This window comes from Lissotriton helveticus, chromosome 7 (assembly GCF_964261635.1).
Source record: "Lissotriton helveticus chromosome 7, aLisHel1.1, whole genome shotgun sequence".
Lineage (NCBI taxonomy): Eukaryota > Metazoa > Chordata > Amphibia > Caudata > Salamandridae > Lissotriton > Lissotriton helveticus.
This window is the reverse complement of record NC_136068.1, coordinates 1,600,245,066-1,600,271,475: the sequence shown is the minus strand read 5'-3', so window position 1 is coordinate 1,600,271,475 and position 26,410 is coordinate 1,600,245,066. Positions and strand designations below refer to the sequence as shown.

The window sequence follows — 26,410 nt, the reverse complement described above, 5'->3', positions numbered from 1 at the left end:
ACGGAGGCCCCTGCCTGCTGCCTCCCCCGGGTGTGGGCGGACCCCAGCTGAGGCTCTATGGGATTGAGCCGGATCGCGGCCATGCGGAGGAGTTGACCTGCCACAGGAGGACGCCGTCATTGGTGGGCGGAATCGCGCCTGGCTTCACGAGTGTCTGATGACTCAGGCCTGTGCTGCATCGCGTTTCGTAGCGGCCGGAGGCCTCATTCAAGGTTAGTGCGTGGACCCCTCCACCACCTCAGATTCACCATTGGAGCTCCCAGCCCTCGTCCAGTTGGACTGTGCTCCCGCCTGGGCCTCCTAATTCTGCCATCTCCGAGGTTTACCGGTATCCTTGGGAACGCCTTCTCGGCGGTTGGCATAATGATACTGTGACCCAGTTGTTATCGGACCAGGCATGGGGTTATTTGTTTGACCATCCTCATTGCTACGGGCAACTCGTAGTTTGTTGTGGCGCCGGGCTTTCGGGTGCCACTGAGCAGAGACCTTGCGAGGGGCCAGTCCCTCCCCTCCCCCACATACACGACGTGGAACGCACAAGAGAGCTGCCGCTGGAGTGAGCTACAGACTACTGCGCCCCCATCACGTCTTTGTGGCCTACCTCTGCTCGCCGACCGCGGTGTGCAGTGGACATACAACCTGGCAGTGGTGCCCATTAGGGACGTGGGGAGTCACCTGCGTGCAGAAGCGGCCAGGCTAGGTCCTGGTGCAGCTTGTGTGTGGGTGGACTCCTCGCCTGCCTCCTGCCGGTTATGTAGTGACTGCTTGCTGTGGAGAAGCCCTTTTCATCTCTCGCCTCCCTCAGGTGCTCTGCTCACTGTAACTGTGGCTTTGAGGTGCGGTTGTGCCACATCGTAGTTCCCAAAGAACTCTGCTGCCGCTAAGGGGGCCTACTTGTTGCTACTCAACATGACTCGTGACAAGCCACATGGTGCTAAACAAAGTACACTCGATCGCCATGTCGCCACTGGAGCACAATCGATGGACCCACTGAGTCAGGGCTCTGCTGGCACGGAAAACGCTGCGCTGATGGCAGCTATAACTCGAATGCGAGAAGCACTTGAGGCCAAGATTGGGGAGGTTGGGTCAGATGTGATGCTGATCCGTCAAGACCTCCGTAGAGCGGTTGACAGGATAACGGAGGCCGATACCCAGATCTCAAACATAGAGGATACTGTTGCTTCCCTCCACAAAAAGGTGTCCTCTCTTGAATCCATCACGAAGGGTCTCGCATTCAGGGCAGATGATGCCGATTTTTGTTTTGTTGGTTTTCCAGAGGGGTGCGAGGACAATAACGTAGAACAATTCCTTACCGCATGGATAAAGGGCTGGATCCCTCGGGCATCTCTATCGCCATGTTTCATCATTGAGTGTGCACATCGCACCCTGATGCCAAAACCTCTACCGGGGGCCAGGCCTCATCCAATTATTGCTAGATTTCTCAATTTTCACAACCGCGATGCGATCCTTACATAGGCCAGATTGGCGGGCAAACTCCAACATGATTCCCGCCAGATCCTAATTTTTCCCGTCTACACACGAGTGGTGCAGCAACGGAGGCAGTCATTCGCGGCTGCTAAGGCCCGCTTGCGAGCTCTTAAACTCCAATATGCATTGCTCTTACCGGCCCGGCTACAAGTAATATACGAATCACATACTCTCTTCTTTGATACTCCGGAGGAAGCTATTGCCTGGATGGATGAACGAAAAGGCTCAAGCCGCATACCCCGCCAAGGTTCGACTCGGAATCGTCCTCTGGAGAGGCCTCGCTGCAGCATGCCAAGACTAAGGGGAACATAAACCAGAGATCGAGGTTGAGGCGCCACTCGAAATCACAAGGCGCTTCCAGCTCCCGGGGCGCCGTGGCTATGTTATGTTATGTTATGTTAAGGGAATTTTGTATAGCGCACTGTCACCGGAGGTATCATGGCGCTGAAAGGGTGCTGAGGAAACAGAGGGATTTTAGCGGGGTTGTGGGAAAAGCCAGGTTTTTAGTGATTTGCGAAATTGAATCAGAGTACCGGAAGTCCTAACTGAGAGGGGGAGAGAGTTCCAAAGTTTGGGGCCGAGAAAGGCAAATCTTCGACCCCCAGATCTATAGAGTTTGAAGGGAGGGACCACCAAAAGATGTAAGTGAAGTGATCTAAGGTTACGTGAGGGACAGTAGGGGCAGATCAGGGATTTCAGAAAGGCGGGACAGGAACCAGAGAGAGATTTGAAAATAAGACAGCCAACCTTGAAGGCAGCCCTTAGGCTAACCGGGAGCCAGTGTAGCTTGATAAGGAGGGGTTTGGCGGACTGCCACTTCGGAATCCCGAGGGCCAGTCTCGCCGCCTGGTTTTGGATGACTTGCAACCTATTGATGGAGCATTTGGGCAAGCCGTAATAGATGGAATTTGAAAAATCCAGGCGGGAGAGAACAAGGGCCATGATGACTTGAAGCATACAGGACTTTCCACTGGTACATCAAGGAGACTGAAGATCTCGGGCTACTACTCCATATGGACCAGACTGGCTGGTGAACGTTAACTCACTTCCCTAAACTATGTTTTTCTTTAGACTATGCGACATTGATATGGGGATTAGAGAATTATGCATTTTGTTGATGGTGCTCTGCAGGGGCCTATATGTGGCCCTCTCCCCATTCCTTTCTTCTCAGTCTTTGAGAATGTTGTGTTAAATTGGGGACAGATTTATGGGGAACCGTTGGTGTGGGGCCATGTTGTGCTCCCGTTGGGGTGATAGCACGGCGCTCACCGCGACAGATACTTCTAATGTTTTGAGGCATTGGGTGGGATAGGTGGAGGTGGGGCAAGGGGGTTTGTCGATTTGTTTGCTGTCATTTTCTTTTGCCACTACGTCCTTCGACATATGTACTTTTGGGATTGTTACTGCTATTCACTTTATTCGGCTCCTAAATGTGTGCCATTCCCGTCTATGCCACAAGATTTAGCCGGGGTTGGGAATAGAGACCTTTGAGTCCTTAGCTGGAATGTTAATGGTCTCCTGGACAAGATTAAGTGAGGTGCAGTGCTGCAAGAAACCCATCTGGCTGGCAATAAAACATCATGCTTGGGGCGATTTGGCTTTACACACACCTACCATGCTGGTTTCACACAAGGCTCCCAGGGAGTTGCAATCCTTCTACATCGCAGTGTCCCCTTTGTTCATAGCCGCACGTGGTCAGATCCACAGGGTAGATTCATTGTGATACACGGGACGCTCTATTGAGAACCCATTGTTTTCGGGAGCGTTTATGCCCCTCCTACCCTCTCTTGGTCCCTAGTTGAAAAGCTGACGACGCTCTGGACCGATCTTCCATCGGTACTACTATAGTTGGGGGCAGGGCTTTAAGTGGGAAAAAAAACCTGGGGGTGCTCTAAAAGGGGTGTGGCAAATTTCTCAAAGGGGTGTGGTCTATCTGAGTAGGGGCGTGGTCTAACTCAAGATAACTAGCATTGTGTGCTTAAGAAAATCATGAAGTCGCATCCAGCAAAGGATAATAAAAAAGGCAAAAAAGTATATTTATTAAGTATAGGCCATAAAATACCAAACACTTTAAAAAAATATGTGCTATTTCCAAACTTAGAATTTAAAAACCATCTTCATTAAAGGATGTGTTATGAAATTCTGAGTTCAGGCAGAGGTGCAACTAGAGCCAAATTTCGGGGGGGACCTAAAATAAAATTGAAGGGGGGCTGAATCTTTAAGCAATAGTCAGAGTGGAGCTGCAGGGGCTCTTAGAAGGGGTGAGACAGTAACAATTCTTCATTAATATGCAAATGGTCTTTTAAAGACCTGTGAAGTGCTCAGGTGCGGCTGTGTGTGTGCCCGGGAGGCGTCTCATCCCGGGCTGCCACACGCGACGGAGGGGCTGAAGCCCTTTGAGTCCAATGGGTGTTGCGTGCCTGAGTTCAGGGATACCAGATTCCATATGTCTATCTTGCCGTTATGGGAAGAGATGCAGGTAAACATGTCACACAGCATTCCCCATGTTATCCTATGGGCAAGATAGCCTTTCAATAGTGAAAAACGAACACAGCCCCCCCCACTTAAAGCCCTGGTTGGGGGTGACTGAGATTATGTTATATCGCCATCATTGGATACATGGCATACCACGGCCCGTGCTACAGCGACTCCAGATTCCAAACTGTTGCCCCTGGTTCAAAGCTTAGGGTAGGCTTATTCTTGGAAGATTGTGAGCCCATCACTAATTTTCCTGCTTAGATTACATCTTCCTCACGGAGACCCACACCCATAGATTGACTGAGGCTGCAACTTCCCCGGGGCTGTCTGATTATTCACCGGTGTCCATTCTCTTGTCCTTAGATCCCAGACGTTCCCGCTTTTGGTGCCATTTGTCGCCATGGCTATTGAGGGACGAGAAATGTAGAAATGTAGGTTGTCAAGACAACCGCCCGTAATGGAGGTGTAGAGAACGCGGAGAAACACGGAATGAAACGCCATGGTAGCTGGAAACAGACTGTGACGGTTCAGTGGAGAACAGTGGCACTATTGATTCCCTGATGAAGGGCGACATTATTTCGCCCGAAATGCATTGGAGTAAAAAGGAATGATGTCACTGATGTGGATATGATGAGAAAGTTATTTCGGAATATTTACAAGATATGTTCAATGAAAATATAAATCATCAAAAAACTAAAATAAAAGAAAAATGTTTACCAAAGAATAACGAAATGTGTGGAATCCTCTGAATTACAAGGGAGGAAAATAAGGTGTGCCCAAGGGGATGTCCTTAATGTTCCATTAGGGACACATCACAGAGTTTGTCAATCAGGCGCCCAGGGACGTTGGCCGCCACCTACAGAGCACCCCAAAATAAAACTAACTGCTAAAAATAAGTTGTGCACTCATCTTACTTTTCATATATCTATTCTGGGGTTGGGATGCCATTGAGATAGATATGGTGGGGGCAGTTGTGCGTGGATGCACCCTCAAGTCCTTTCTGGATATACAAACTGAATATGATATGCCCTGCATGCAATTTTATCGCTACCTGCAATTCCGACACGCCTTTCTCCCGTACCTCTCTCACTTGATGGAGATCCTTAATTTAACCCCATTGAAGGTTTTTATGGGCGACCTGGGAGATCATAAAAACAATACTATGCTCTGTATTGTAAAGCGCTCTGGTACCCTACTTAGGGTCTTGTTCGCGCTATAGAAAACACAAAAAATTAAATAAATAAATGTAGTCTCCTTCCTTCAATGAACCCCTTTTGGTCTTTATGAACTAAGACATCAACCACCTTTTTGAGCCGCTTCGCTAAGATCTGTGTAAAGAGTTTACAATTGCAATTTAAAAGACAGATCGGTCTATAAGACTGGCAAACCTTCAAATTTTTATTTTGTTTAAGAATTATGTTTAAGATAGCCTCATCCCAGGAGTGTGGAAGGTCCCATCTATTTGCAAAGGCCAAATTAAAAAGTTCTGTCAGAGTAGGAGTCAATTCTTCATTTAATACTATGTACATTTCATTTGGGAGCGTATCTGGGCCAGCTGCTTTTTTAAGTTACTGATTATCTTAAAGACTTCTTCAGAGCTAATATCATCATTCAGTTCATCCTTAGAGGCTGCTTGTATAGGCCGAATTTCTAGCTCTTGGAGATATGTCTTAATTTCATCACTCCTTACTTCCAGATCTTCTGTATAAATGTTTTGGACAAATTGTGTGAAGGCATGTTCTATCTCTGAGTCATCTGAGACTAATTTACCAGTTGCTTTGCTTCTAATGGCCTTGATCGTATTCCTCTTGTGCTCTATTTTGGTTTTCCAAGCCAGCAGCTTTCCGCATCCCCCCCCATGGTGGGAAAGTTTACTAGCTTCCCATTGTCTCCTCACTATTACCTCGAGTTAGCCTGCCAACTCTAACCTTGCCTTCTGTAGCTGTTCTTCAATAAGTCGAGATCTGAGTATCAGGGGCGTCTTGGACTTGCTTACTAGGATCTGCTTTGAGGATTCAAGTTTAACAATATCCTTCCTTACCCTTTTATTTTGAGATGCAGTTAGGCCAGTTAGGGTGCCTCTTAAAAAGGTCCTGTATGTATCCCAAGCAGGGTGCAAAGAGGTAGACGCTTTGCTTAAAAGAAATAATTAATGTGCGGCTTCTTTCAGCCTCTCTATTACCTGTGGGCCCTGATCTAATACCTTGTGTGAGATGCCAGCATATGCCAATAAGATAGCTTCACCCGAGGAACATGGATCCAAACATGTAGAGATTTCTTGCCGCCACCCTTAAAAAAGAGGACATTGCATTCTGGACTACATTTCTAAAAACCATACATTACATAAAAGTGGATATTTTCTGGTATTTATTTTATATTACATAGCAAATAACACTTGCGATGAAAAAGTGTCACTCAAAGTTACTCATAAACATTCACATATTTACACCAAACACAGATATGTCACACCTAGGCAAACTCAAAATTTGTCAGCTTTAGTTCTAAAGATATTCTGTCCTGCGGTATGGCTCTAGTGTCGGCGAATTTCCAATCAGGTTAGCACACTAGTTGTCCTTGAGAACTATGTAGCTGCTAACAGAGAACGTCGTTTATTTCTAATTTGGCAATTCCTAGCATCACAGTTGAGAATTCGGAAAATGCATTTATGAAAGACACGAGCGTAGTAGGGCTTAAGCAGATCAGTTGTATGAGGCAATAACACATTTTCAGCACAAAAATCATCTTGTTAATGTCTGGTGCGTTTTAGCGACGAAACAGAACAGAGACGAGTCGAACACGGTTCCCTTGCAACTTAGAAACTATTAGGCGCAGCCGGTTTGGTCATCGGTCCCACAGAAAATGTTTCCTACCCAATGGCATGGATCACGAACTCAATCCAGTCCAAAACGAAAACTATGAAGATAGTTTACAGTCAACTCTGTACGTTAGGAAGGGAAAGTAACATTCCTATGCTAATAAGGCTGTTAAGTTATGAGTGTGGCTTTCATCTTGGATTGGGGCATTACCTTAACTGTGCAACGGATGTCCGATCGCAGGGGCGTGTTTAGGCTTGAGCCTCCATTTTTAATATGTACGCCCCCACACGCAGCCTCCTGCGCATGCGTACGCACGCACGGCCCGCCGCTTGGCTGTGCTGGGATAAGGCCGAAAGATGCCGGCCGTTTCCAAAGGAGATGGGATGCGCGGCTTGGCCGTGTTCATCTCCGACATCCGCAACTGTGAGTGTGGGGATGGGAGCAGTCCTGGGAGTAAGGTTGGTACTTCCGGTCAGGGAGAGGGAGACCGGAAGTGGCAACACCTGAGACCGGAAGTTATGCTAAAGCAGCTGTCAAAGCTCAATAGAGTCCATGCATTTACCTGTCAATTTCTCTCATTACCTGTCAATGGCTAGATTAATTTGCCAATCCTTTACTTCTCACTGCATGTTAGAAGTCACTTGTCGTGTCTAAATGCCAATGCATACCTTTATATTAATGTCTTCCAGCCTCTGTCAATTCATTTCAATTAATTAATGTGTCTTTACCTGATAAATGGTTTACGTTAGCACCTGACAGCCTGCACTTCTCACTGCGTTAGGAGTCCCTTGTCGTGTCTAAATGCCAATGCTTTCCTTTACTTTTAGTGTCTCCCAGCCTCTGACAATCCATTTAAATTCATGCATGTGTCTTTACCTGATAATTGGTACACATTAGCACCGGACAGCGTCTTTCACCATTATCTAGGCGTGTGTAGTGTTATGCATATAATGTAGACTATTTTAAGGGACCAATTTTATGGCATGAGAGTAAAAAATACATTATTGTTCTGGTTGACCTATAACTGCCACACGTGAAACTTTAACAGACCCCCCCCCCAAAAAAAAAAACTTCTAAGTTCTATCCACCAGGCCACCAACACTCCAAATAATTACATTGCCAGATAGGAATGAATGTTGAAGTGTCATCACAACAATTTTCAAGATTGATTGAAGTGTGTTTAATGGATAAAATTAAAACTAAAATCATTATTACATTTTTACACTAAGTATTTTTTAAAGGATTTCCTACGTCTGTTTTAACAGAGAATGGAGTTCAAGTCAAAAGAAATGAATAATTTTTTAAAGGTTGCTGGTATTAAACAAACAATGACTGCACTTTATAATCCTAGTGGCAATAGAATCGTGGAGATAGACAACATAGTGATTAAAGGTGTTATTCAACCTCTTAATCTTAGCAACAAATATTGCAATACTGAATTAACCAGCATTTGTAATGCAATAGGTCTCGCAATTGCGATATTTTGAGCTTTTGGCATTGTAAATGACAATGTCTTTTATTTGTGTTTAAAAACCTGCAATAATAAAAGGCATTGTCATTTATGATAGCAATAGGTCAACGTTTCCAAAATGCGAGACCTATTGGATTGAAAATGCAGGTTGTTTACAAGCGCCCGATGCTGTGTTTTCATGTTAATAGAGGCCTCGCTCGCTCTTTTCTTTAGACGACACGTATCTAAAGAAAGGTCCGGGGCCTCAATTAAAGTGAAATGCGGTATGGGGCACAGTTTCTAGGAAAGCATGTAGTGCCTGCGGTAGGAGAAACCATTAAAGAAAATAGTGCTTACAGAGTAAATAAGACATACCGTGTAACAACTGAAGTCAAAGGGCCAGTCCTCTTGAGAGGTTACAAGTTACAACAAGGCAGTACTAAGGAGGGACTAACAAGCCTATTAACGAATCAGAAGCCAGCATTTACCGAAAGTCAATGATACAAGCCAATGGCAAATATGCATGAAGAGTGGACGGGGCTTCAATACAGCATGACTCGCAGAGCAGCGCATGCCCTGCCTAGGCTAGACCTAAAAAGAATGTGTGGGCATACTTTGTAACTTCACATGCTTCTGTAGGTGAAATGAAATGAAAAGATAATTTGTATAGCGCGATAGCTACCCTGAGGCGTCCTAGCGCTGCGGACGAACGCGTGTGGAAGAACGGTGGGAGCCTAGTCTGATTTGTTAAACAGCAGGGTTTTTAGCTTTTTTCGGAAGGGCAGAAGATTGGGCTCTGAACGAAGGTGGAGGGGAAGAGAGTTCCAGAGTTTAGCCGAGTTTTGGGAGAACGAACGGCCCCCACATCTGGCTCTCTTGATCCTGGGTACTGTCACACGGAAGGAAGAAGCTGATCTGAGCTGTCTATTGGGTTGGTAGGGGGTGATCAGAGAATGGTTAATGGTGGCCCCCATTTTCCAGAAGGCTCGGTGAGCGTTACACATACCCTTAAATACAATTCTTTCCCTAACTGGGAGCCAATGAAGTTTCTTAAGTTTGGTTTTGACAGGGATGCGACGAGGGATCTGAAAAAGGATTCGTGCTGCACAGTTCTGGATTACCTGGAGCTTGCTTAGGGTGTCCTGGGGGGGCCCCTAGGTAAAGGGCATTCCAGAAGTCCAAACGAGACTAAATGAGACCCTGGATCAAGATTTGTCTGGCCTTAAAGGGTAGTAAGGGAAGGATTTTCCGGATAAGCCTAAGTATACCAAAGCAGGTCGCTGAAAGTTTGGCTGCTTGGTGGTTAAAATTAAAAGACTTATCCAGTCAGATGCCCAGGCTCTTAATTGTGTCCTTGGGTATGCGGGCAGGTCCAAGACACGTAGGCCAGAGGGAGTCAATAGCAGGATTGGTGAAGTTACCTAGGAGCATCAGCTCGGTCTTGTCTCCGTTTAGTTTGAGACAAGATGATGTCATCCATGAGGTCACTGCTTCTCGGCAGTCCCTCAGGTTGTTGGGCCCGGTGTGAAATTGGTTTAGGGCCACCACTAGCTGAGTATCGTCTGCATAGGTGATTATTTTTATCCCGAAGGGGCGGACAATCTCATTAAGGGGGCTCATGTAAATAGTAAAGAGTGTGGGGCTCAAAGAAGAGCCCTGCGGCACACCACAGCCTAGAGATTTGCTAGGGGAGGTGACGTCGCCCTCAAAGACTTGAAAGGATCGATCAGACAGGAAAGACTCAGACCATGTGAGTGCTTTCGTTGAGACTTTTAGATTGGGAAGTCTTTGAGTAAGATGTTATGATTTACAGTGTCAAAGGCGGCACTTAGGTCAAGGAGGATGATGGCCGCGGTGCCTCATTGATCTATGATCTTCCTTGCCTCCTCTGTCACGGCGACGAGGGCGGTCTCGGTCCCATGCATGTGTTGGAAAACTGTCTGGGCAGGGTCGAGCAGGTGGTTGATCGCTAGGAACTCCGTCAGAGATTTGTTGATGTGTTTCTCTATGATCTTGCTTAGCCAGGGAAATAGGGAGATTGGTCGATAATTCCCTGGGTTATTAGGATCTAAGTTGGGTTTTTTAAGGAGGGCTTTGACCATGGCCCGTTTCCAGGGGAGCGGGACAGTCCCGGTGGCTAGAGAGGCATTAAGCAATTCAAGAATGGTGGGTAGGATGTGCCCGGTAACTGTCAGCAAAGAGCGTGGAGGTGCTGGATCAATAGGGGAGCCGGATTTTACCTGAAGCATAATAGATTGTAGCATGGAAGAGTCACGAGAGGGAAGGATGTTGAGTGTTGCTGGGGGGTGGAGCCCTATCTCAGGAGGTTTGATGGGTGATATGGGGATCTGAGTGTGGGGAAAGGAGGTATAGATAGTTTGTATTTTATTGTAGAAGAACTCTACCAGGTCATTGCAGCAGGGTTGGGCATTAAGGGGATTTTGAGGTTTTACTGGGAGTTTGAGAAGGGATTTTTCAATTGATAAATTTCCTTATGCCTGGAAGCAGCTGCATTGATCTTATTTTCGAAAAAGGCTACTTGCGCGATTCTAATTTAATTTTTAGGTCTCGGCCTGCGTAGGCTGCCTTGCGCAGTCTCGCCGGCGAGATCTTATGTTTTAGAGTGTGGGGCTTGAACCCGCCCCTCTTCTCCTTAGGCTGGCTTCCTAAACGGAGGCCAGCCATTGGAGGAGAGGGGCGTCTGTCCGTTTAAGCCCCGTCATTTTGGGATTCGGGGGCTTGTTTTTTCATGTTCTTTCTCTCCTCTTCCCATTGGCTGGAAATTTTACATTCCAGCCAATGGGAAGAGGCGAGAAAGAAAAACACGCCCCCGAATCCCAAAATGACGGTGCGTTTCTCCGAGGCATTTCTGCTTGACCTCGGAGAAACATGGTGGTGTTTTCGGAGCTGCTCGGCTCCACTTGCCTCCCGCCTTCCCTCTGCCCGCAGCCCTCCTCCGTCCCGCTCTCGCCCCCCCTTCCCTCTGCCCGCAGTCCTCCTCCCTCCCGCTCTTGCTCCCCCTTCCCTCTGCCTACAGCCCTCCTCCGTCCCGCTCTCGCTCCCTCTGCCCGCAGCCCTCCTCCATCCCGCTCTCGCATTAAAGGGGTAGTCTCGTGTAAAGGTGCAAGAGGAAGTTGCTCTAAATGAAGGTTGACCAAGCCCAACGTTAGACTGCCTCTTGAATTATATTTGTTGTAAGGGCTCAGCTGGACGGATGGTTTGTAGTCGTTGTCACAGCATGACCTCATGTTCAGAGATATGCAGTGTCAGACCCTGTTAGGTGTGCTACGGGGCAAGCTGGATCAGCGTGGCCTCAACTGTATGTGTTTGGGTTGTGTGCATCCGATGTCCTGGGGTCTGTGGCCTTTCAGTAACAGTGGGATTCAGTGGAGCTGGCAGGATGCACCACGGCACTGAGAATGCTTGACATTTCTTTCAAGTCCTTGTCTCAAAATTAGTTTTAATTTCAACTTATGAGCGTCGATGTCTGTTTCACTCACTCTCGCTAGAACTACAAACACCTTTGCTTTTAGCTAGTTATATGTTTTTATCACAGCTCTATATGAAGTTTTTCTGGGGAGTGAGTAGTCCAGATGCCACTTCCTCTTCAGTTTTTTGCATTGGCGTTTCCTTTCTCGTAAATCCTGGGAGTACCAGGGGGCAGTCTTAGTACTGCGTTTGGATTCAGTATGTTTTATGGGGAGGACAGAGTCTAGTGAGTTTGAGATCCATCTATTGTAGTGTTCATTGGCTAGGGTGGGGTCAGCGTTGCTGAGTGGTCTAGAAGTTTCAAGGGTCGATGCCCATTCAGCCTGGGGGAGTTTTGACCAGTTGCGTTCCCTCCGAATTACTATAGTGGAGGAAGAGTGGGTATGTGGAGTAACCCAGGAGACAGGGATCAGGAAGTGGTCCGTCCATGGCAGGGGGGAGGGATTTTCCACTAGGAGATCTGTGCAATTGCTGAAAATGGGATCAAGGAGATGACCCTTGGAGTGGGTTGGTTTCAGCACTAGTTGTTGAAGTTGTAGTGCGGCGAGACTGGTAGTCATTTCTAGGGCATTGTGGTCCGTGGTATCCTCAAAATGGATATTAAAATCCCCTAGAAGTGTGAAATTTGATGAGCTACAAGCTAGGTTGGCTATAGAGGAAGACAGGGAGTTGGGAAATTGTCCTAGGGTCCCGCGTGGACGATATACAAGCATCCCTGAGAAGGTGCTAATGGGGGAGAAGTCAAAGGAGAAGGAGAGACTTTCGCAGTTGGGTATTGAGTTTGGGGAGCTGTGGCAGCCATAGCAATCTTTGTAAAAGATTGCTAAGCCGTCTCCTCTTCCTGTTGAGCGGTCTTTGCGTAAAATTTGGTATCCTCTAGGTAGGGCCTGGATGATATCAGGTTTTGATTCGGAGTGGAGCCAGGTTTCTATCAGAAACAGGTCATCTGGGTTTAATTCATCTAAAAGCAGGGAAATCTCTGTGGTGTGTTTGGAGAGAGATCTGCAGTTCAGAAGATACATACTTCGCTGTGCGTTTTTCATTGTGCGGTCGGGGAGAAGCTGAAATCCGCAATACGGGCAGATTGAGCCTTGTTTTGCTGGGTTACATGTGGAGAGGCATGGGGGTGAGATCTTTCCTCTTAGTTTAAGTAGAGAGTTGGGGCTGTATCTCCTGACATGGGTGGAAACACGAGCAGGGATCGTGGCCCCTGGCCCCGGCCAGCCGTGGACGGGCGCAGACGGGCTTGACTTGACTCGTCCCTCCACGCAAACCAAACAATTAGCGGTGGACCGGGGACTCGGAACAGGTGAGGCGATGCAAAACAAACAGTATTTTAGAACATGTAAGTGATTTAAAACAAACTGTTAAAAAGTAATATTTGTGATGACACTTGTGCAAAATAAAGATAAAATGCAGGATTTACGTAAAATTCAGGGCTGGGAAGCGAGAACAGAGCCCTTTCCCAGGCGCTCTTCTCACCAAGAGTATCTGCCTTTCCTCAAGCGGGTCTGCCTAGGTGAAAGTCAATTTGCCTTAATGAGAGGACGCACCCCGTACTCTTAAGTAAACCCGGATGGATGAATAGAAGTAGATTGGTGGGTTGGAATGCTGATAGGGTCGAAAATCACGTCTTAGCTTTACAGTAAAAAAAAATGTTATGATGATAAACCTAGTGTAAATAAAACTAATTTAAAGGTTGGACAATGGATTCGGATCAAGACTGCTAAAAAGGTAAAAGCAAATTTAGTAATCTGAAAAAAAGTTGCCACAGTAATGGATAACACTGGAATTGGAAGATGGCATTACATGGCATAGGAGTGGTATTGTGTTGGGTACAAATTGTAATAGAAAGTTTGATCCAGTTGTTGCCAACAAACTTGTAAATGATTTTTGGTGTTTAAATTCTGTCTATTACTAAGTTACCAGTATGAGTGATGTGCATGGTTGTATTTCAAGGTAAATGCCATTTTTTTGGGATTTAAGGATGGAAGTGTCTGAAGAAAGGAGTGCTACCTCATCCTTTCAAGAGAAAGCGCTGTTGGAAGAAGAATTAGAAAACCTAAAAAATTAGAAGAATTTGTTTGCAAGGTTTTTTGTCTTTTGTTTTTATAAAAGTTGGGGATGTGTAGTATTACATATAGATTGTAGTGTAGAATGCTTCATGGGCTGTGTTCCGTATATAAATATGGGTGGTTTGGAACGTTGAGGTAGAAAGAAGAGGAGCAGTAGCTGTGACAGCACATGGGCACACTTCTTTACAGAAATTATACTTCAATAAAGGAGTTCAGTCATAGTCTGTGTGTACACTCGCTACCACTGTGAGCCAGATGTTCTACATCACATGTCAATCAATCAATCAATCATTTGTAAATCGCACTACATACCCGCGAGGGTCTCAAGACGCTGGGGGGGGGGGGGTGCTACTGATCGAACAGCCAGGTCATGAGTATCCTCCTGAACGTCAGCAGGTCTTGGGTCTGTAGTAGGCTCAGTGGGAGGGTGTTCCATGTCTCTGCGGCGAGGTGGGAGAAGGATCTCCCACCGGTGGTTGTTCTTCGGATGCGCGGGACGGTGGTGAGTGAGAGGTCGGCAGAGCGTAGCTGGCGGTTGGGGATGTAGAAGGAGAGCCGTCTGTTGAGGTAGGCTGGGCTGGTCTTGTGGAGTGCCTTGTGTGTGTGGGTGAGGAGCTTGAAGAATATCCTCTTGTTGACAGGGAGCCAGTACAGGTTTCTCAGGTGGGGGATGATGTGGCCGTGGCGTGGAACGTTGAGGATCAGTCGTGCCGAGGCATTTTGGATGTGTTGTAGTCGTTTGATGAGCTTGGTCGGGGCTCCCGCGTAGAGGGTGTTTCCGTAGTCGAGTCTGCTGCTGATGAGGGCCTGGGTGACTGTCTTTCTTGTATCTGTCGGGATCCATCTGTAGATCTTGCGGAGCATGCGGAGGGTGTTGAAGCAGGAGGAGTACACGGCATTGACTTGCTTGGTCATTGAGAGCGTTGAGTTTAGGATGATTCCCAGGTTGCGTGCGTGGTCGGTCGGTGTCGGGACTGCCCCCAGTGCCGTCGGCCACCAGGAGTCGTCTCAGGCTGAAGGGTTGGAGCCGAGGATGAGGACCTCCGTCTTGTCCGAGTTCAGCTTCAGGCGGCTGGTCTTCATCCAGTCGGCGACAGCCTTCATTCCTTCGTGGAGGTTGGCTTTGCAGTGATGGGGTCCTTGGTGAGGGAGAGGATCAGCTGAGTGTCGTCGGCGTAGGAGATTATGTAGAGGTCGTGCTGTCGGGCTACGTGGACGAGCGGGGCCATGTAAATGTTGAACAGCGTCGGGCTGAGGGAGGATCCCTGGGGTACGCCGCAGATGATCTCGGAGGTTTTGGAACGGAATGGGGGAGGCGGACGCTCTGGGTTCTGCCGGAGAGGAAGGAGGTGGTAACAACAAATTCAGACTTATGCTAGCTTTCCTCCAGAGTAGCTTGTTAGCCACACTCGTTTCCTTATTTTTATATCTGCGTTTGCCTTGGGTCAGCTTTGTAATGTGATGGATGCAAGCTAATATGTCAGAGCCTCAAAGATTAAGATGCATGTAATAGTCATCATGACACCCACCATTTACTGTGGTTACATATTAACAACAACAAATCATTGTTTATAAAGATTACGTTTTTATTCGCTTTATGCCAGAGGATATAAATGTTACGTTGAAAAGGGGAGTGCCAATGAAAATATAGCCACTTCCAAAGACCGTGGATGTTCTTTGGAAGTACACCACTAGTAGAGTACACCATCGACTCTACATTTCACATGGTTTTGAAGAGCACAATATTTACAAACCTAAAGAAACTGGCACAAACATACATGGAGAACTCCTGGTTCTTGTGTTAAAGTAGTTGATCAAATCTTGTCAGTTTGTATCGTATTACTTGTAGTTCTTTATTACTATTAAGATACACAAGACAAGGCTCACTATCTTAAGGTAAACAGGATTGAGTGCCCACAACTGGCACAGAAGAAGTTCAGATTTCTCTATTACATACGTTGGAAAAAAAATGAAGGTCTCCTTTTACTTCAAAAATATTTTTCTTCATTTTTTCAAATAAATAGGCGTCTATGACATAAATAAGAATGTTAGCTTGAACCTGATTATGGACATTTTCAGGAATAGCTTTATTTGACCAGTTGTGCCTTGTCATGGTGTTGCGTAGTTCCTATAAACCTATATAATATCTACGGGTTTAGACAACATAGACTATGGGATTGGTGTCCAGACTGATTCCAGACGCCGGTATGTTTGCCTGTATACCAGCTAGCTCAGAGTGCCATTAGAAACCCCTCTTACCAAGGAGAGAATAGTTCTTGGCAACTATCGCATATTACAACTCTGACCCTTCAGGGATCGTGGAAACAGTACAGTACTTTTTGCTCAGTCACTTGTCCTCACTTTGTCTCAGAGAGATGCACAGAATAAACGGTGGGGACGTTTTTAATAAGAATTTATTGAACCAGCGTCATTCTAGTGTAAAATATGTGTGCTGAAACAACCATTAGACAGAAACAGATATAAATGATTAGAAGCACCAACAGAGTAAAAGGATGGTAAATTTCTACCATGGTGCTAAACAATGAATACAGTCCGGTATAAAAATACATGACAGTAATAATGCGTACTCCTGCGATGCAACCCTAACTAGATGTACCTAAGTGTACTTAGCATGTATGTAGATGTGGAGCCAAGAATCCCTCCAGGATCAAGTCAACCCCATTACCTGAAGTGAGAGACTGTAGGACCCCATCTTGGTCTCGAGATGGACACCCCGCGAGGGATGTCAGACCACTGCGAGCTGGAGTGTCTGCGTGCAGGAACCTCAGCATCTTGCGTCCGTGTGTCAGCATGGAATTCCTTTTTCTCCTCTCCCTGCCTCAGCAACGATATGATGTTTATATACCCAAAGTGGTACCTTCAGGGAATATATCTTGCTGTATGATGTTGGATTTAGGATGACGGAAGGAATGACCCGTATACATAGTTATTATGCAGGAGATGGTAGTCCTGCTGAGTTTCCAAGAATCCTCATGCATAATGAATGAGGCTAGTTTTCGGGGGAAACCCCACATCCTGTTAGCAGTACCGTAACTAGGTAAAAGATCAGTCCCAAGAACCATTATGTAGTCTAATGGCAGGGAAAATATAGGTGAGAGGTTAGGTTGCTACCTGAGCCTATATTGGGATGCCTATGTGGAACATAACAGTGGGTGAGTAGTTAATCCAGTCATTTCCTGTTTCATTGCATTCGGGCAAGTGTAGTGTTTGTTGTTACTACACCAAATTGTCATACACAGAACTTTATATTCCTGAAAACAAAGATATAAAAAAAAACATATTGAAGCAATGCATAATTTTCTTCCTGCCATGAAATATACCTATGTTTATCACAAGAGGCGTGAAGATGCCACACATTAACACACAGTGGCATAGGAAAGTTGCATATATTCTCACAGGAAACTTGCTAGCCTTGTATTACCTGTTGTTTTAGTGTTGCACTTTTCTTTCTTTGGTTACGTGTTGGTGTTCTTGTTTTTTTTGGGTTTCGTTTTCAGAGGGTGTGGGTGGTCTTCCCTCTTAACAGCTTAAATCGCAATGCCATTATGCAGTTTGCAGCTGACTCCCACCTCCACACTTACATAGTGCTTTACAGTAGAGCTTCTAACCCACATGTTAGGTTTCAATTTAATTTTTTCTGTTGAATGTCAGAATATTGCTGTTCAAAGCCAACTCTGCGGAAGTTTGAAACCAGCCATCCGTGCTTTAACCGATTTAGAAATTAAATTTGCTCCAGCAGCAGAAAGTGGTTTAGAAGGAGAAGCCTGCCGGACTCTGGGTCACATGAATTGCACTTCGGTGCAACAAGCTACTATACAAAACCAAAAAGGTGTTGCAGAATTTTGAGAGCTTGGAGTGGTCTGCAAACCTACCTACAGCCTAATTTCAGCTAAATACAGATCTGTTTATAAAATGTTCGCATCCTAAGGCATCCTCCAGTTTAGAGCCCTGCACCCCTTAAAGTAATTTAATTGAGTTTCGACATTACTTTTTGTCATTTTTGCTACATAAAAAATGCAAATATTTTGTACTGCAGGAGGGATTTATTTTTTAAATAAATATTTAAATTTGTGACATTTGTAATTAAAAATCAAGATAATAGTACTGGAGTATATTTTTTTCAAATTTTTAAACACAGATATAAAAATAATTTACATACATTAACTTAAAAATATTATAAATATCTGTGTTATAACCAATAAAAACATTTAAAAAAAAATATTGTAACTATTTTTTTAAAGTTTATTCAACTTTAAAAAATCTCTTTATACTTTAGCATAGGGAGATCTTCACGGGAGCTCTCCACCCTAGTGTCGGAAACCTCTGCCTACATGTGAAAAGTTGGTAATAGTAAATGTATATTCGTAAATATGGCTTCATCCCCTGATTTTATTAGGTGGGGACATATAAATGAAAACTTTTCATTAAATTTACACTTGCAAATGGTGAATAAGAAAAGAAGTAAATTAAGTGTAAAAGCACATTTACATGTGTAGATTTACTTACATGTAAATTTACTTTTTGTTAATTGGCCTTTTTAGGTCGAGCCTAGAGCAGCGCATGCGCTGCTTGCTCGACTTTTAGTAAGGGGGTTTTCAAAATGCTACCCACAAGCTTTTGCTGGCCTCAAGCTTACGTGCACGCTCGTGTGCACGCGCGCAGCCGCCATCTGCCTCTCTTATCTCTTCCTCCGCATCGCTGGCCATTACTTTCACTTTTGCGGCCGTGCACGCAGCCACCATCTGCCTTTCTTATCTCTCCCTCAGCATCTCTTGTGCTTTGAATTACAGTTTTGCATATTGATATCTCTTTCATAATAAATCCTTGCTGCCGGGCGCCTGAGGTCAAATGGGCCCTGTTTCTTCCCTAAATACCGTTTACACCAACGGTGATAAACTCTGTCTGAATGCTGCCCTTTCTATCCGAGAACTTGTATCCCACGCTGCAAAAATGTAACCTTGGAACCTGCTGAACAGAAAGGAAACAGTGCAGCTCGCGAAGTAATAAACACGGTGACTGGCGATAACAATCTCTATGTAAACGTTTCCACATTTAGCAGGGTTGCCATGGCGAAGGAAACAAGCTCTTTAAAGCTGCCACTCCTTTCACAAAGGCCTGGGTTGCATCGCCTAAAATTATAGTGAGATTACTGGATGTGCATTTTTCTAATCTATTCCTCTAAATCAGAGATGGTCAGATTTGCCCGTTTGTTGCCAGCTCAGAGCAAAGCTGAAAGAGTTCCAAAAAAGAAAAATAATCTTCGGTCTTAGCAGTCACTTTGTTTTTAGGTCTCGTGGCGATTACAGCGTGAAGCGCTGTCTCGCCAGAGATCTATTGTTACCGACTCTGCTTCCCAGGAGACAGCACCTGGCCGCGCGCATTTACTCTCCGAGAAGGCGATCGGATCGGGCCACGCGCACGCGAACGCGCTCGCTGTGGCCAGCTGCTGTCTCCTGGGAAGCTCCAACACCACACACGCATGCCCATACACAGAAACACACACACGAGCGCCCATGCACGCACACATACATACAGAGAACCCCTCCCACCCCCGCCGTCGCACACATACACACACGCGCACACACAGACATACGCGCGCACACATCCCCCTCACACCCCACTCACCAGGTTCTTCTCGAGTGTCCCTCTGCAGCTAGCGGGTCATTCTGGGCAACAGACGGGGGCCGCGGGGCTCTCCACGAGACGCAAATCTTCCGGCGGGCACAGGAACGCAGAGTAGGCTCCCGTCTGCTTCCTGTATTTGTCCGGCCCCGCCCCCGTCCCAACAAAGGTTGCCTGGCTTCCTGTTGAAGCCGGGCTGCGGCGGTGAGTTGGCTTGTTTCCTATCCGTTACTGGTTCTTCTTCAATGTCACTCTGCCTTGTTTCATTTGGCCTCGATCTTGATTGCGATTGGTTACTATCCATGCTTGATGTAGGAAGGTAGATCCCTGACTATGGTTGCCCCCAACTTTTTGCCTGGTGTTTTGCTGGTTTTCTGACTTAGTTGACCTGGGGCCCTGCTATTCAGGACCCCAGGCCCACTGCTCTCTCTGTTAAAATGGATTCCATGTACCTTAGGTACATATCTAATTGGATACTGAGTCACCCTATCAGTCCCTGTACAGTGTACCTTAGGTACCCAGGGCATAGGTGTACCCAGGGCCTACCAGGGGCTGCAGCATGTATTATGCCACCCCTGGCTGGCCATCCAAATCTGACACAACTGGCTGCACGACAGCTGGGGCAAGGTGGTGTAATCACCCTTTGCTTTAGATATAGTATACCTATATCTAACCCTAAAATGGACACATGTATTCCTATCAGTCACTCCTATGGCAGGCCTTAACAATCCTGAAGGCAGAGTGCTTGGAATAATGTGAAATGGTGCTCTGGCATGAGCTGAGCCCGTTTGCAGCTTGCGGAACCAAGACCTAATAGCTGTTCCATGATAACGCATACCATATACTCTTAAGTGCATTATAATCCTCGCGGTTATATGCCAACTCTGGTATCGCTTTATCAAAACATGTCGAGTAAGGTGTCATACGAATTGGAATACTAACCCCTCGCCAATTCTGGCGACGGGGTTAGCATTCCACCCTTCTAGAGGGACACGACATGTATGTAACCTGTAACCCCGGTTAAAGTCAGACATAGCCTCAGCTCCACAAGATGGATGCTGCCACCGAGACACAAGTCTGCCCTCCTGCTGCTGGGAGTCCTCCCAGCACAGGAGGCAAGGACAAAGGGTTTCCTGCCAGGGGCGGTGCCAGCACCGACCCAGACAGGATTTTGTGTATTCTAGGTAGGCAGGGCTTTAGAGGAAGGTGACTGCAAGTGGCACCCCGGTGCTCACTGTGCATAGGCCGGCTTGAACCAGTTCCAGGGGCACTCCAGCCCCTGATCTGGGGAAAGCCCGCCAAAGGAGAGGGGTGTAACCACCCCCCTCCTAGTCCCACCCATAGGGCAGGACTTAGTCGCGTGCCAGCCCCTTTTTGCAGGATAAAGGTAGGAACTGGCCCCCTTCAAAATCAGATCATCTTTGAATCCTGAACCAACTTTCCACGAAAGGACCTCAAGACTCTTCTCAAGATTTCTCCCTTGTGACTAAGGAGTAGTCACCCTGCAGCAGCAGGCACCAACCAAGCATCGCGGTCTGCTGTAAGTCTCTCCTCCGGATCAAGACTGCCCAGCACGACGAGAACCGGCTTCCCTGGCACCTCTGACCTCAACCTGCATCATCAGCCCAGCTGTGATCCGTGGGTGTGACGAGACCTCGAGGGACCGGCCATCTTTGAAGACTACACGATGCTTGTCCAGCACCACCACCGAGTGACCCTCGACTGAGTGCTTTGGGGTAAGAGAAGCCCCGACCCTGAGCAGCTCCAGCACCGAAGTTCAGCCCCCCTGCATCCACGAGATCTGCGTGGGGCCCTACTGCTCTTTGCTGCTCACCGCGTTGTCCCGGTCACTTGCCCGTTGGCTAGTGGCCCTCTTACGACGCTTCACGACGACAAACACCGCTGGTTTGGTTGCTCCAGACTAGCCCTTGCTCCCCTCCAAAAGAGGAGCACCCTGGACCCTCCTGGTCCACTCCAGACTCCATTTTAAGTCCACCGCGTGGGCTTGCATTTGCCAAGACTTGTTGCCCCAATCCTGGGTCCAGCGACGTCGACAGCAGAGACCTTCGTGGGACAGCTCGCACCTCCATCCTGGTCGCCGACAACGCCTCCTGGTCCGAGAGACTGCAGAGCCCAGCAGCGCCCACTCACCTGGTCGAGGTGACTTCGTCCGGTGCCATCCTGGTGCCCACCTAAATCACTGGCTAGTGATTCAGAACTTGGTCCCCTCTGCTTACAGGTCTTCTTCTTCCCTGATCCAGGCTTGGATCACCACGAACTTCTTCACTGGCCGCCTGCCAGCAACTTCTTTCTTCAGGCTCCTGGATCTTCAACGAGGGTTTCCGACGCAACTTGAACCCTATGCAGCCGCAGCCCCTGGGCTAGGTAAACTGAGTACTCCGGTGCTCCAGCATAGTCCAACACCCTAAGTGTTCGGATCCACTCTTGTTTTCGACCCACCTAGTCGGGTTCGCCCGAGAACAGTAACTTTGCAATTGCTAGTATCCATAGACTTGTTCCCGCATTACGCGTGAGAGTTCCCACTCTGCACACGGCGTCCCTAGGCCTCCTGCTTCTAATCCAAGGGTTCAGCATTGTAGGCCTAGCGTTTCAACAGTCTAGAAAAGTATTACTTACCTGCTAGTAACTTCGCATTCCACTTCTTGTGTATATGGTTTTTCGTGCCCCTCGAGCATTTGTGTAAATTGTGCGACTTTCAGTAATTCTTTAAGAGTTTTGTTGTGTGCTTAGCTCCCTGTCTCATAAAGAGCCAGGGTAGTCCTGTTATAAATAAATATACTTTATTTTTGATAACAACTTGTGTGGTGTCCTTTCACTTGGTGTTCAAGGGGTAATGTGATGGTAAAACAGCTGGCTTAACACGCCCTCTAGAGTCTTAGCCTTAGACTGCTCGTATCCATGCTACTAGGATAGCTGGTCTATAAGGTTGACTTACAACCAATCATCAATAAGGGTTGTTTGGACTGATACAAAGTGCTCACTAGAATAGTGAACATTATATATCAGGCCAACTTCTCACACTTGATTTTCTATTTTTTATGCAGTCCCATTGCTACGTAAGTTTCCATTTTTTTCACATAATAAATACTAATGGGACCCACTTAAATCCAAAATAGCGCGGATTCTTTCCAGGGCTTCTTTTTTGCTTCACTGGTATTTTGTCACTGCACAACAAACAACACTTCTCCCCAAGATTGACAGTGCCCTCAACCAGAGCAGTCTCACAAAGCAGAAGGTCTTAAACTTTATTTTGTACGCAATGCACATATTTGCTTATTGCGACTGTCTCTATCCATATCCGTCAGTTTCTTTGCCTGTAAAGTAACGTTTTCCTCAATTCAACTTTTCCTTTTATGCCTTAAAATTCATACATTGATAGACAATAAAGGCTAATTAGCTTGTGCTACAAGAACGTATGCCAGGGTCGTAAATGTTTACATTTGTACGATTCCACCCTTTTAACTTCCTACAATGTGTGCCGTGTTCGATCTGCCTAGCTTCCTATATGTCTTACTGCACCTTCTGCACACCATCATGATTGATTACTACAGAGGAACGTTTTAATACATTTATCATTAAGAGATGTTAATGATCATTGGCATGTTCTTATCTCGAGACAAGGGAGACAGTTCGTGAACACGCGGCTGCACACTTGTCATGCAATGCTCCAGTCAATGTGCCGCCGCATTTTAAACCCTGTAAGGCGACTATCTGTCTGTGAGGCAGAGGTAGGGGTCAAGCTGTGAGTGCACGTGGTGCGCACAAAGACCTAAAGCTGAGTTCTTTTGCTTGTCTTACCTGGACTACCAGGGGAGGGTGGACGGTTCCTGTTGCAGCAACCCCAAGACAGATTTACCTGTGACTGTCTTTGTCTACAGTGGCAGGGTCTGCAAAAATGGTGGAACCACTGCATCCCAAGTAGTCATTGTTGGTTGAGGTTTATTTCAAGGTTTTTACTCATCGTCTAGATTAAACACACACAGACCACCCCACCCACTAAATACCTCTGCTGCGGTCATTTAAATTTTTCTTTGATGCACCACAGTATGGGTCAGCACCTGGCCGCGCGCATTTCCTCTCCGAGAAGGCGATCGGATCGGGCCACGCACACGCGAACGCGCTCGCTGTGGCCAGCTGCTGTCTCCTGGGAAGCTCCAACACCACACACGCATGCCCATACACAGAAACACACACACGAGCGCCCATGCACGCACACATACATACAGAGAACCCCTCCCACCCCCGCCGTCGCACACATACACACACGCGCACACACAGACATACGTGCGCACACATCCCCCTCACACCCCACTCACCAGGTTCTTCTCGAGTGTCCCTCTGCAGCTAGCGGGTCATTCTGGGCAACAGACGGGGGCCGCGGGGCTCTCCACGAGATGCAAATCTTCCGGCGGGCACAGGAACGCGGAGTAGGCTCCCGTCTGCTTCCTGTATTTGTCCGGCCCCGCCCCCGTCCCAACAAAGGTTGCCTGGCTTCCTGTTGAAGCCGGGCTGCGGCGGTGAGTTGGCTTGTTTCCTATCCGTTACTGGTTCTTCTTCAATGTCACTCTGCCTTGTTTCATTTGGCCTCGATCTTGATTGCGATTGGTTACTATCCATGCTTGATGTAGGAAGGTAGATCCCTGACTATGGTTGCCCCCAACTTTTTGCCTGGTGTTTTGCTGGTTTTCTGACTTAGTTGACCTGGGGCCCTGCTATTCAGGACCCCAGGCCCACTGCTCTCTCTGTTAAAATGGATTCCATGTACCTTAGGTACATATCTAATTGGATACTGAGTCACCCTATCAGTCCCTGTACAGTGTACCTTAGGTACCCAGGGCATAGGTGTACCCAGGGCCTACCAGGGGCTGCAGCATGTATTATGCCACCCCTGGCTGGCCATCCAAATCTGACACAACTGGCTGCACGACAGCTGGGGCAAGGTGGTGTAATCACCCTTTGCTTTAGATATAGTATACCTATATCTAACCCTAAAATGGACACATGTATTCCTATCAGTCACTCCTATGGCAGGCCTTAACAATCCTGAAGGCAGAGTGCTTGGAATAATGTGAAATGGTGCTCTGGCATGAGCTGAGCCCGTTTGCAGCTCGCGGAACCAAGTCCTAATAGCTGTTCCATGATAACGCATACCATATACTCTTAAGTGCATTATAATCCTCGCGGTTATATGCCAACTCTGGTATCGCTTTATCAAAACATGTCGAGTATCTAGTCTGCCCCACCACTCATCTATATCGCCAAATAACAAAAGTGAGTGTGTGCATCTAAAACCCCAGCAATGGCCAGGACACTAGCCACTGCTGTTAAAATGTGGACCAACTTGCTGGCTCTGATAACTTTATTCTGCTGCTGCAAGTAGTCCAGATTAAAAATGGTTTCAAATTGTACCATACTTAAATGATGCCGACATGTTTCATTGCTGTTACTTCAGCAAATTCGTCAGGGCAAAATCGGGGTTTCTGATTTGGTTTGTGTTTTTCTCAATTCAGACGACCTGTAGTAAATTAAAAAAACAGACATACAACACACCGACAAGATAAAGTGAATAATCAGCAAGAAAATGCCGAAATTTCAACGGGTGTACACATACCTCTCCAGGTGAGGAGAACACCATGTTTTACCTGATGGCTGCCCAGAAGCTGCATACCAGCAACCATCAGTGATTTGGGGGCAGCGTGTCAAAAGATCACACGCTCGCAGGCGGTACAAATTACCTAAGTGCGACCTGCAGACATAAAAAACGTGCATGAATACAATAGGGCACTGATCTAGTTGTCTTAATCAATGCCTTTCTTTATGTCAAATCATGTCCATCCTCGGAACCCGGGATGGTGTGACTAAATCCAATGCATTGCCTAACTGTTGAGGAAACAAACAACTACAGCGCTGTTCTCAGCCGTCTGCCAGCGCAATTAGAACCAAAAGCTCAAAAGCTCACCCCAATTGCAGACCTCGGCAGCCCTACAAGAAGATTTTGTAATCTAATGCATTGCGCCCCGCTCCCTATGGACACACACCGGTGAGGACACCGATTTAAACTTACTCCCCGGTTCTCTTACCGCAACCGGTTGTGCTCGGTCCCAACGTCTCCCGCTCGAAGAAGCCGGTGACATCCAGACTTAAAGGCCGGCTGACTGGCGTGTCACGTGTTAGGGCACGGTGACGCCGGGACCTCTTCCAGGCACATACGCGATGACGCGGAAAGCGTCTGCGTGCCCCACGTGACGGGGCCATTTTGGATTGGGGAAGTGTCTCTCGATAAAGTTTTAGAACACAACGTTTAAAAAAACGTAAAGAAAAAACGTAAAGCGCCCTACAAGACAGCTGTGCACTATACTGCAAGATATTGTGAGGGCAGTCTCCCGCATTAATGATGGATAATACCGGGGGAGTCAATTCCCTCCACAAAAGGGCGAATAATAAGTGGAGCAGTTCCACAAATATAGGGGGAGTTGGTATGTCAGTTAAACCCCGTGCAGACATGTAGGAAAAACAATCAATTGAACAAATTCAGAGGTGTGACATGGCAATGAACAATACGTGTAGTGAAAACGTAAGGGGGAACCACTTCTATATAATAGGGGACCCACCCCTCGAACTCCTGACCACAAAAAAGGGGGGTTCAGGTTGTTAAATTCACGGAATAAAATGCGGACCTACTCTCAACATGCCACTAACGTCTGCTCACTTTATTCCATTCGATGGTGTCATTGAGGCCATCACGCTCAGCTTTTTCAGAAAAAATCCATTTAGCTTCTTTGCGAGCCAAGATAGCTTCAATGTTGTGTGTTTCACCAACAACTTTTCCCAAAATGGTCCACTTAAAATCCCTGTGACCATGCCCCTGTCCAATGAAATGTTGTACAAGGCGTGTAGTGAGTTTCTTGGCCTTCAGGGTACTGATATGTTCTTGGATACGTATCTTGGCT

The 26,410-nt window shown here is 46.8% G+C and overlaps 2 protein-coding genes across 3 annotated transcripts in view; one reads left to right on the top strand and one right to left on the bottom strand.

Annotated features, from left to right (window-relative positions):
• Positions 1–6,968, bottom strand: part of TSKS (testis specific serine kinase substrate) — a 398,477-nt gene extending 391,509 nt beyond the window's left edge. The window contains exon 1 of the mRNA XM_078653750.1: positions 6,837–6,968. The gene's annotated coding sequence lies outside the window, so the exon portion shown is untranslated. The remainder of the gene's footprint in view (positions 1–6,836) is intronic.
• A 30-nt stretch (positions 6,969–6,998) lies between these two features.
• LOC144770573 (AP-2 complex subunit alpha-1) overlaps positions 6,999–26,410 on the top strand; it is a 279,721-nt gene continuing 260,309 nt past the window's right edge. For both annotated transcript variants that reach the window (XM_078655212.1, XM_078655211.1), the window contains exon 1: positions 6,999–7,205. In XM_078655212.1, the coding sequence (XP_078511338.1) occupies positions 7,139–7,205 (67 nt within the window). In that variant the 5' untranslated portion in view covers positions 6,999–7,138. The remainder of the gene's footprint in view (positions 7,206–26,410) is intronic.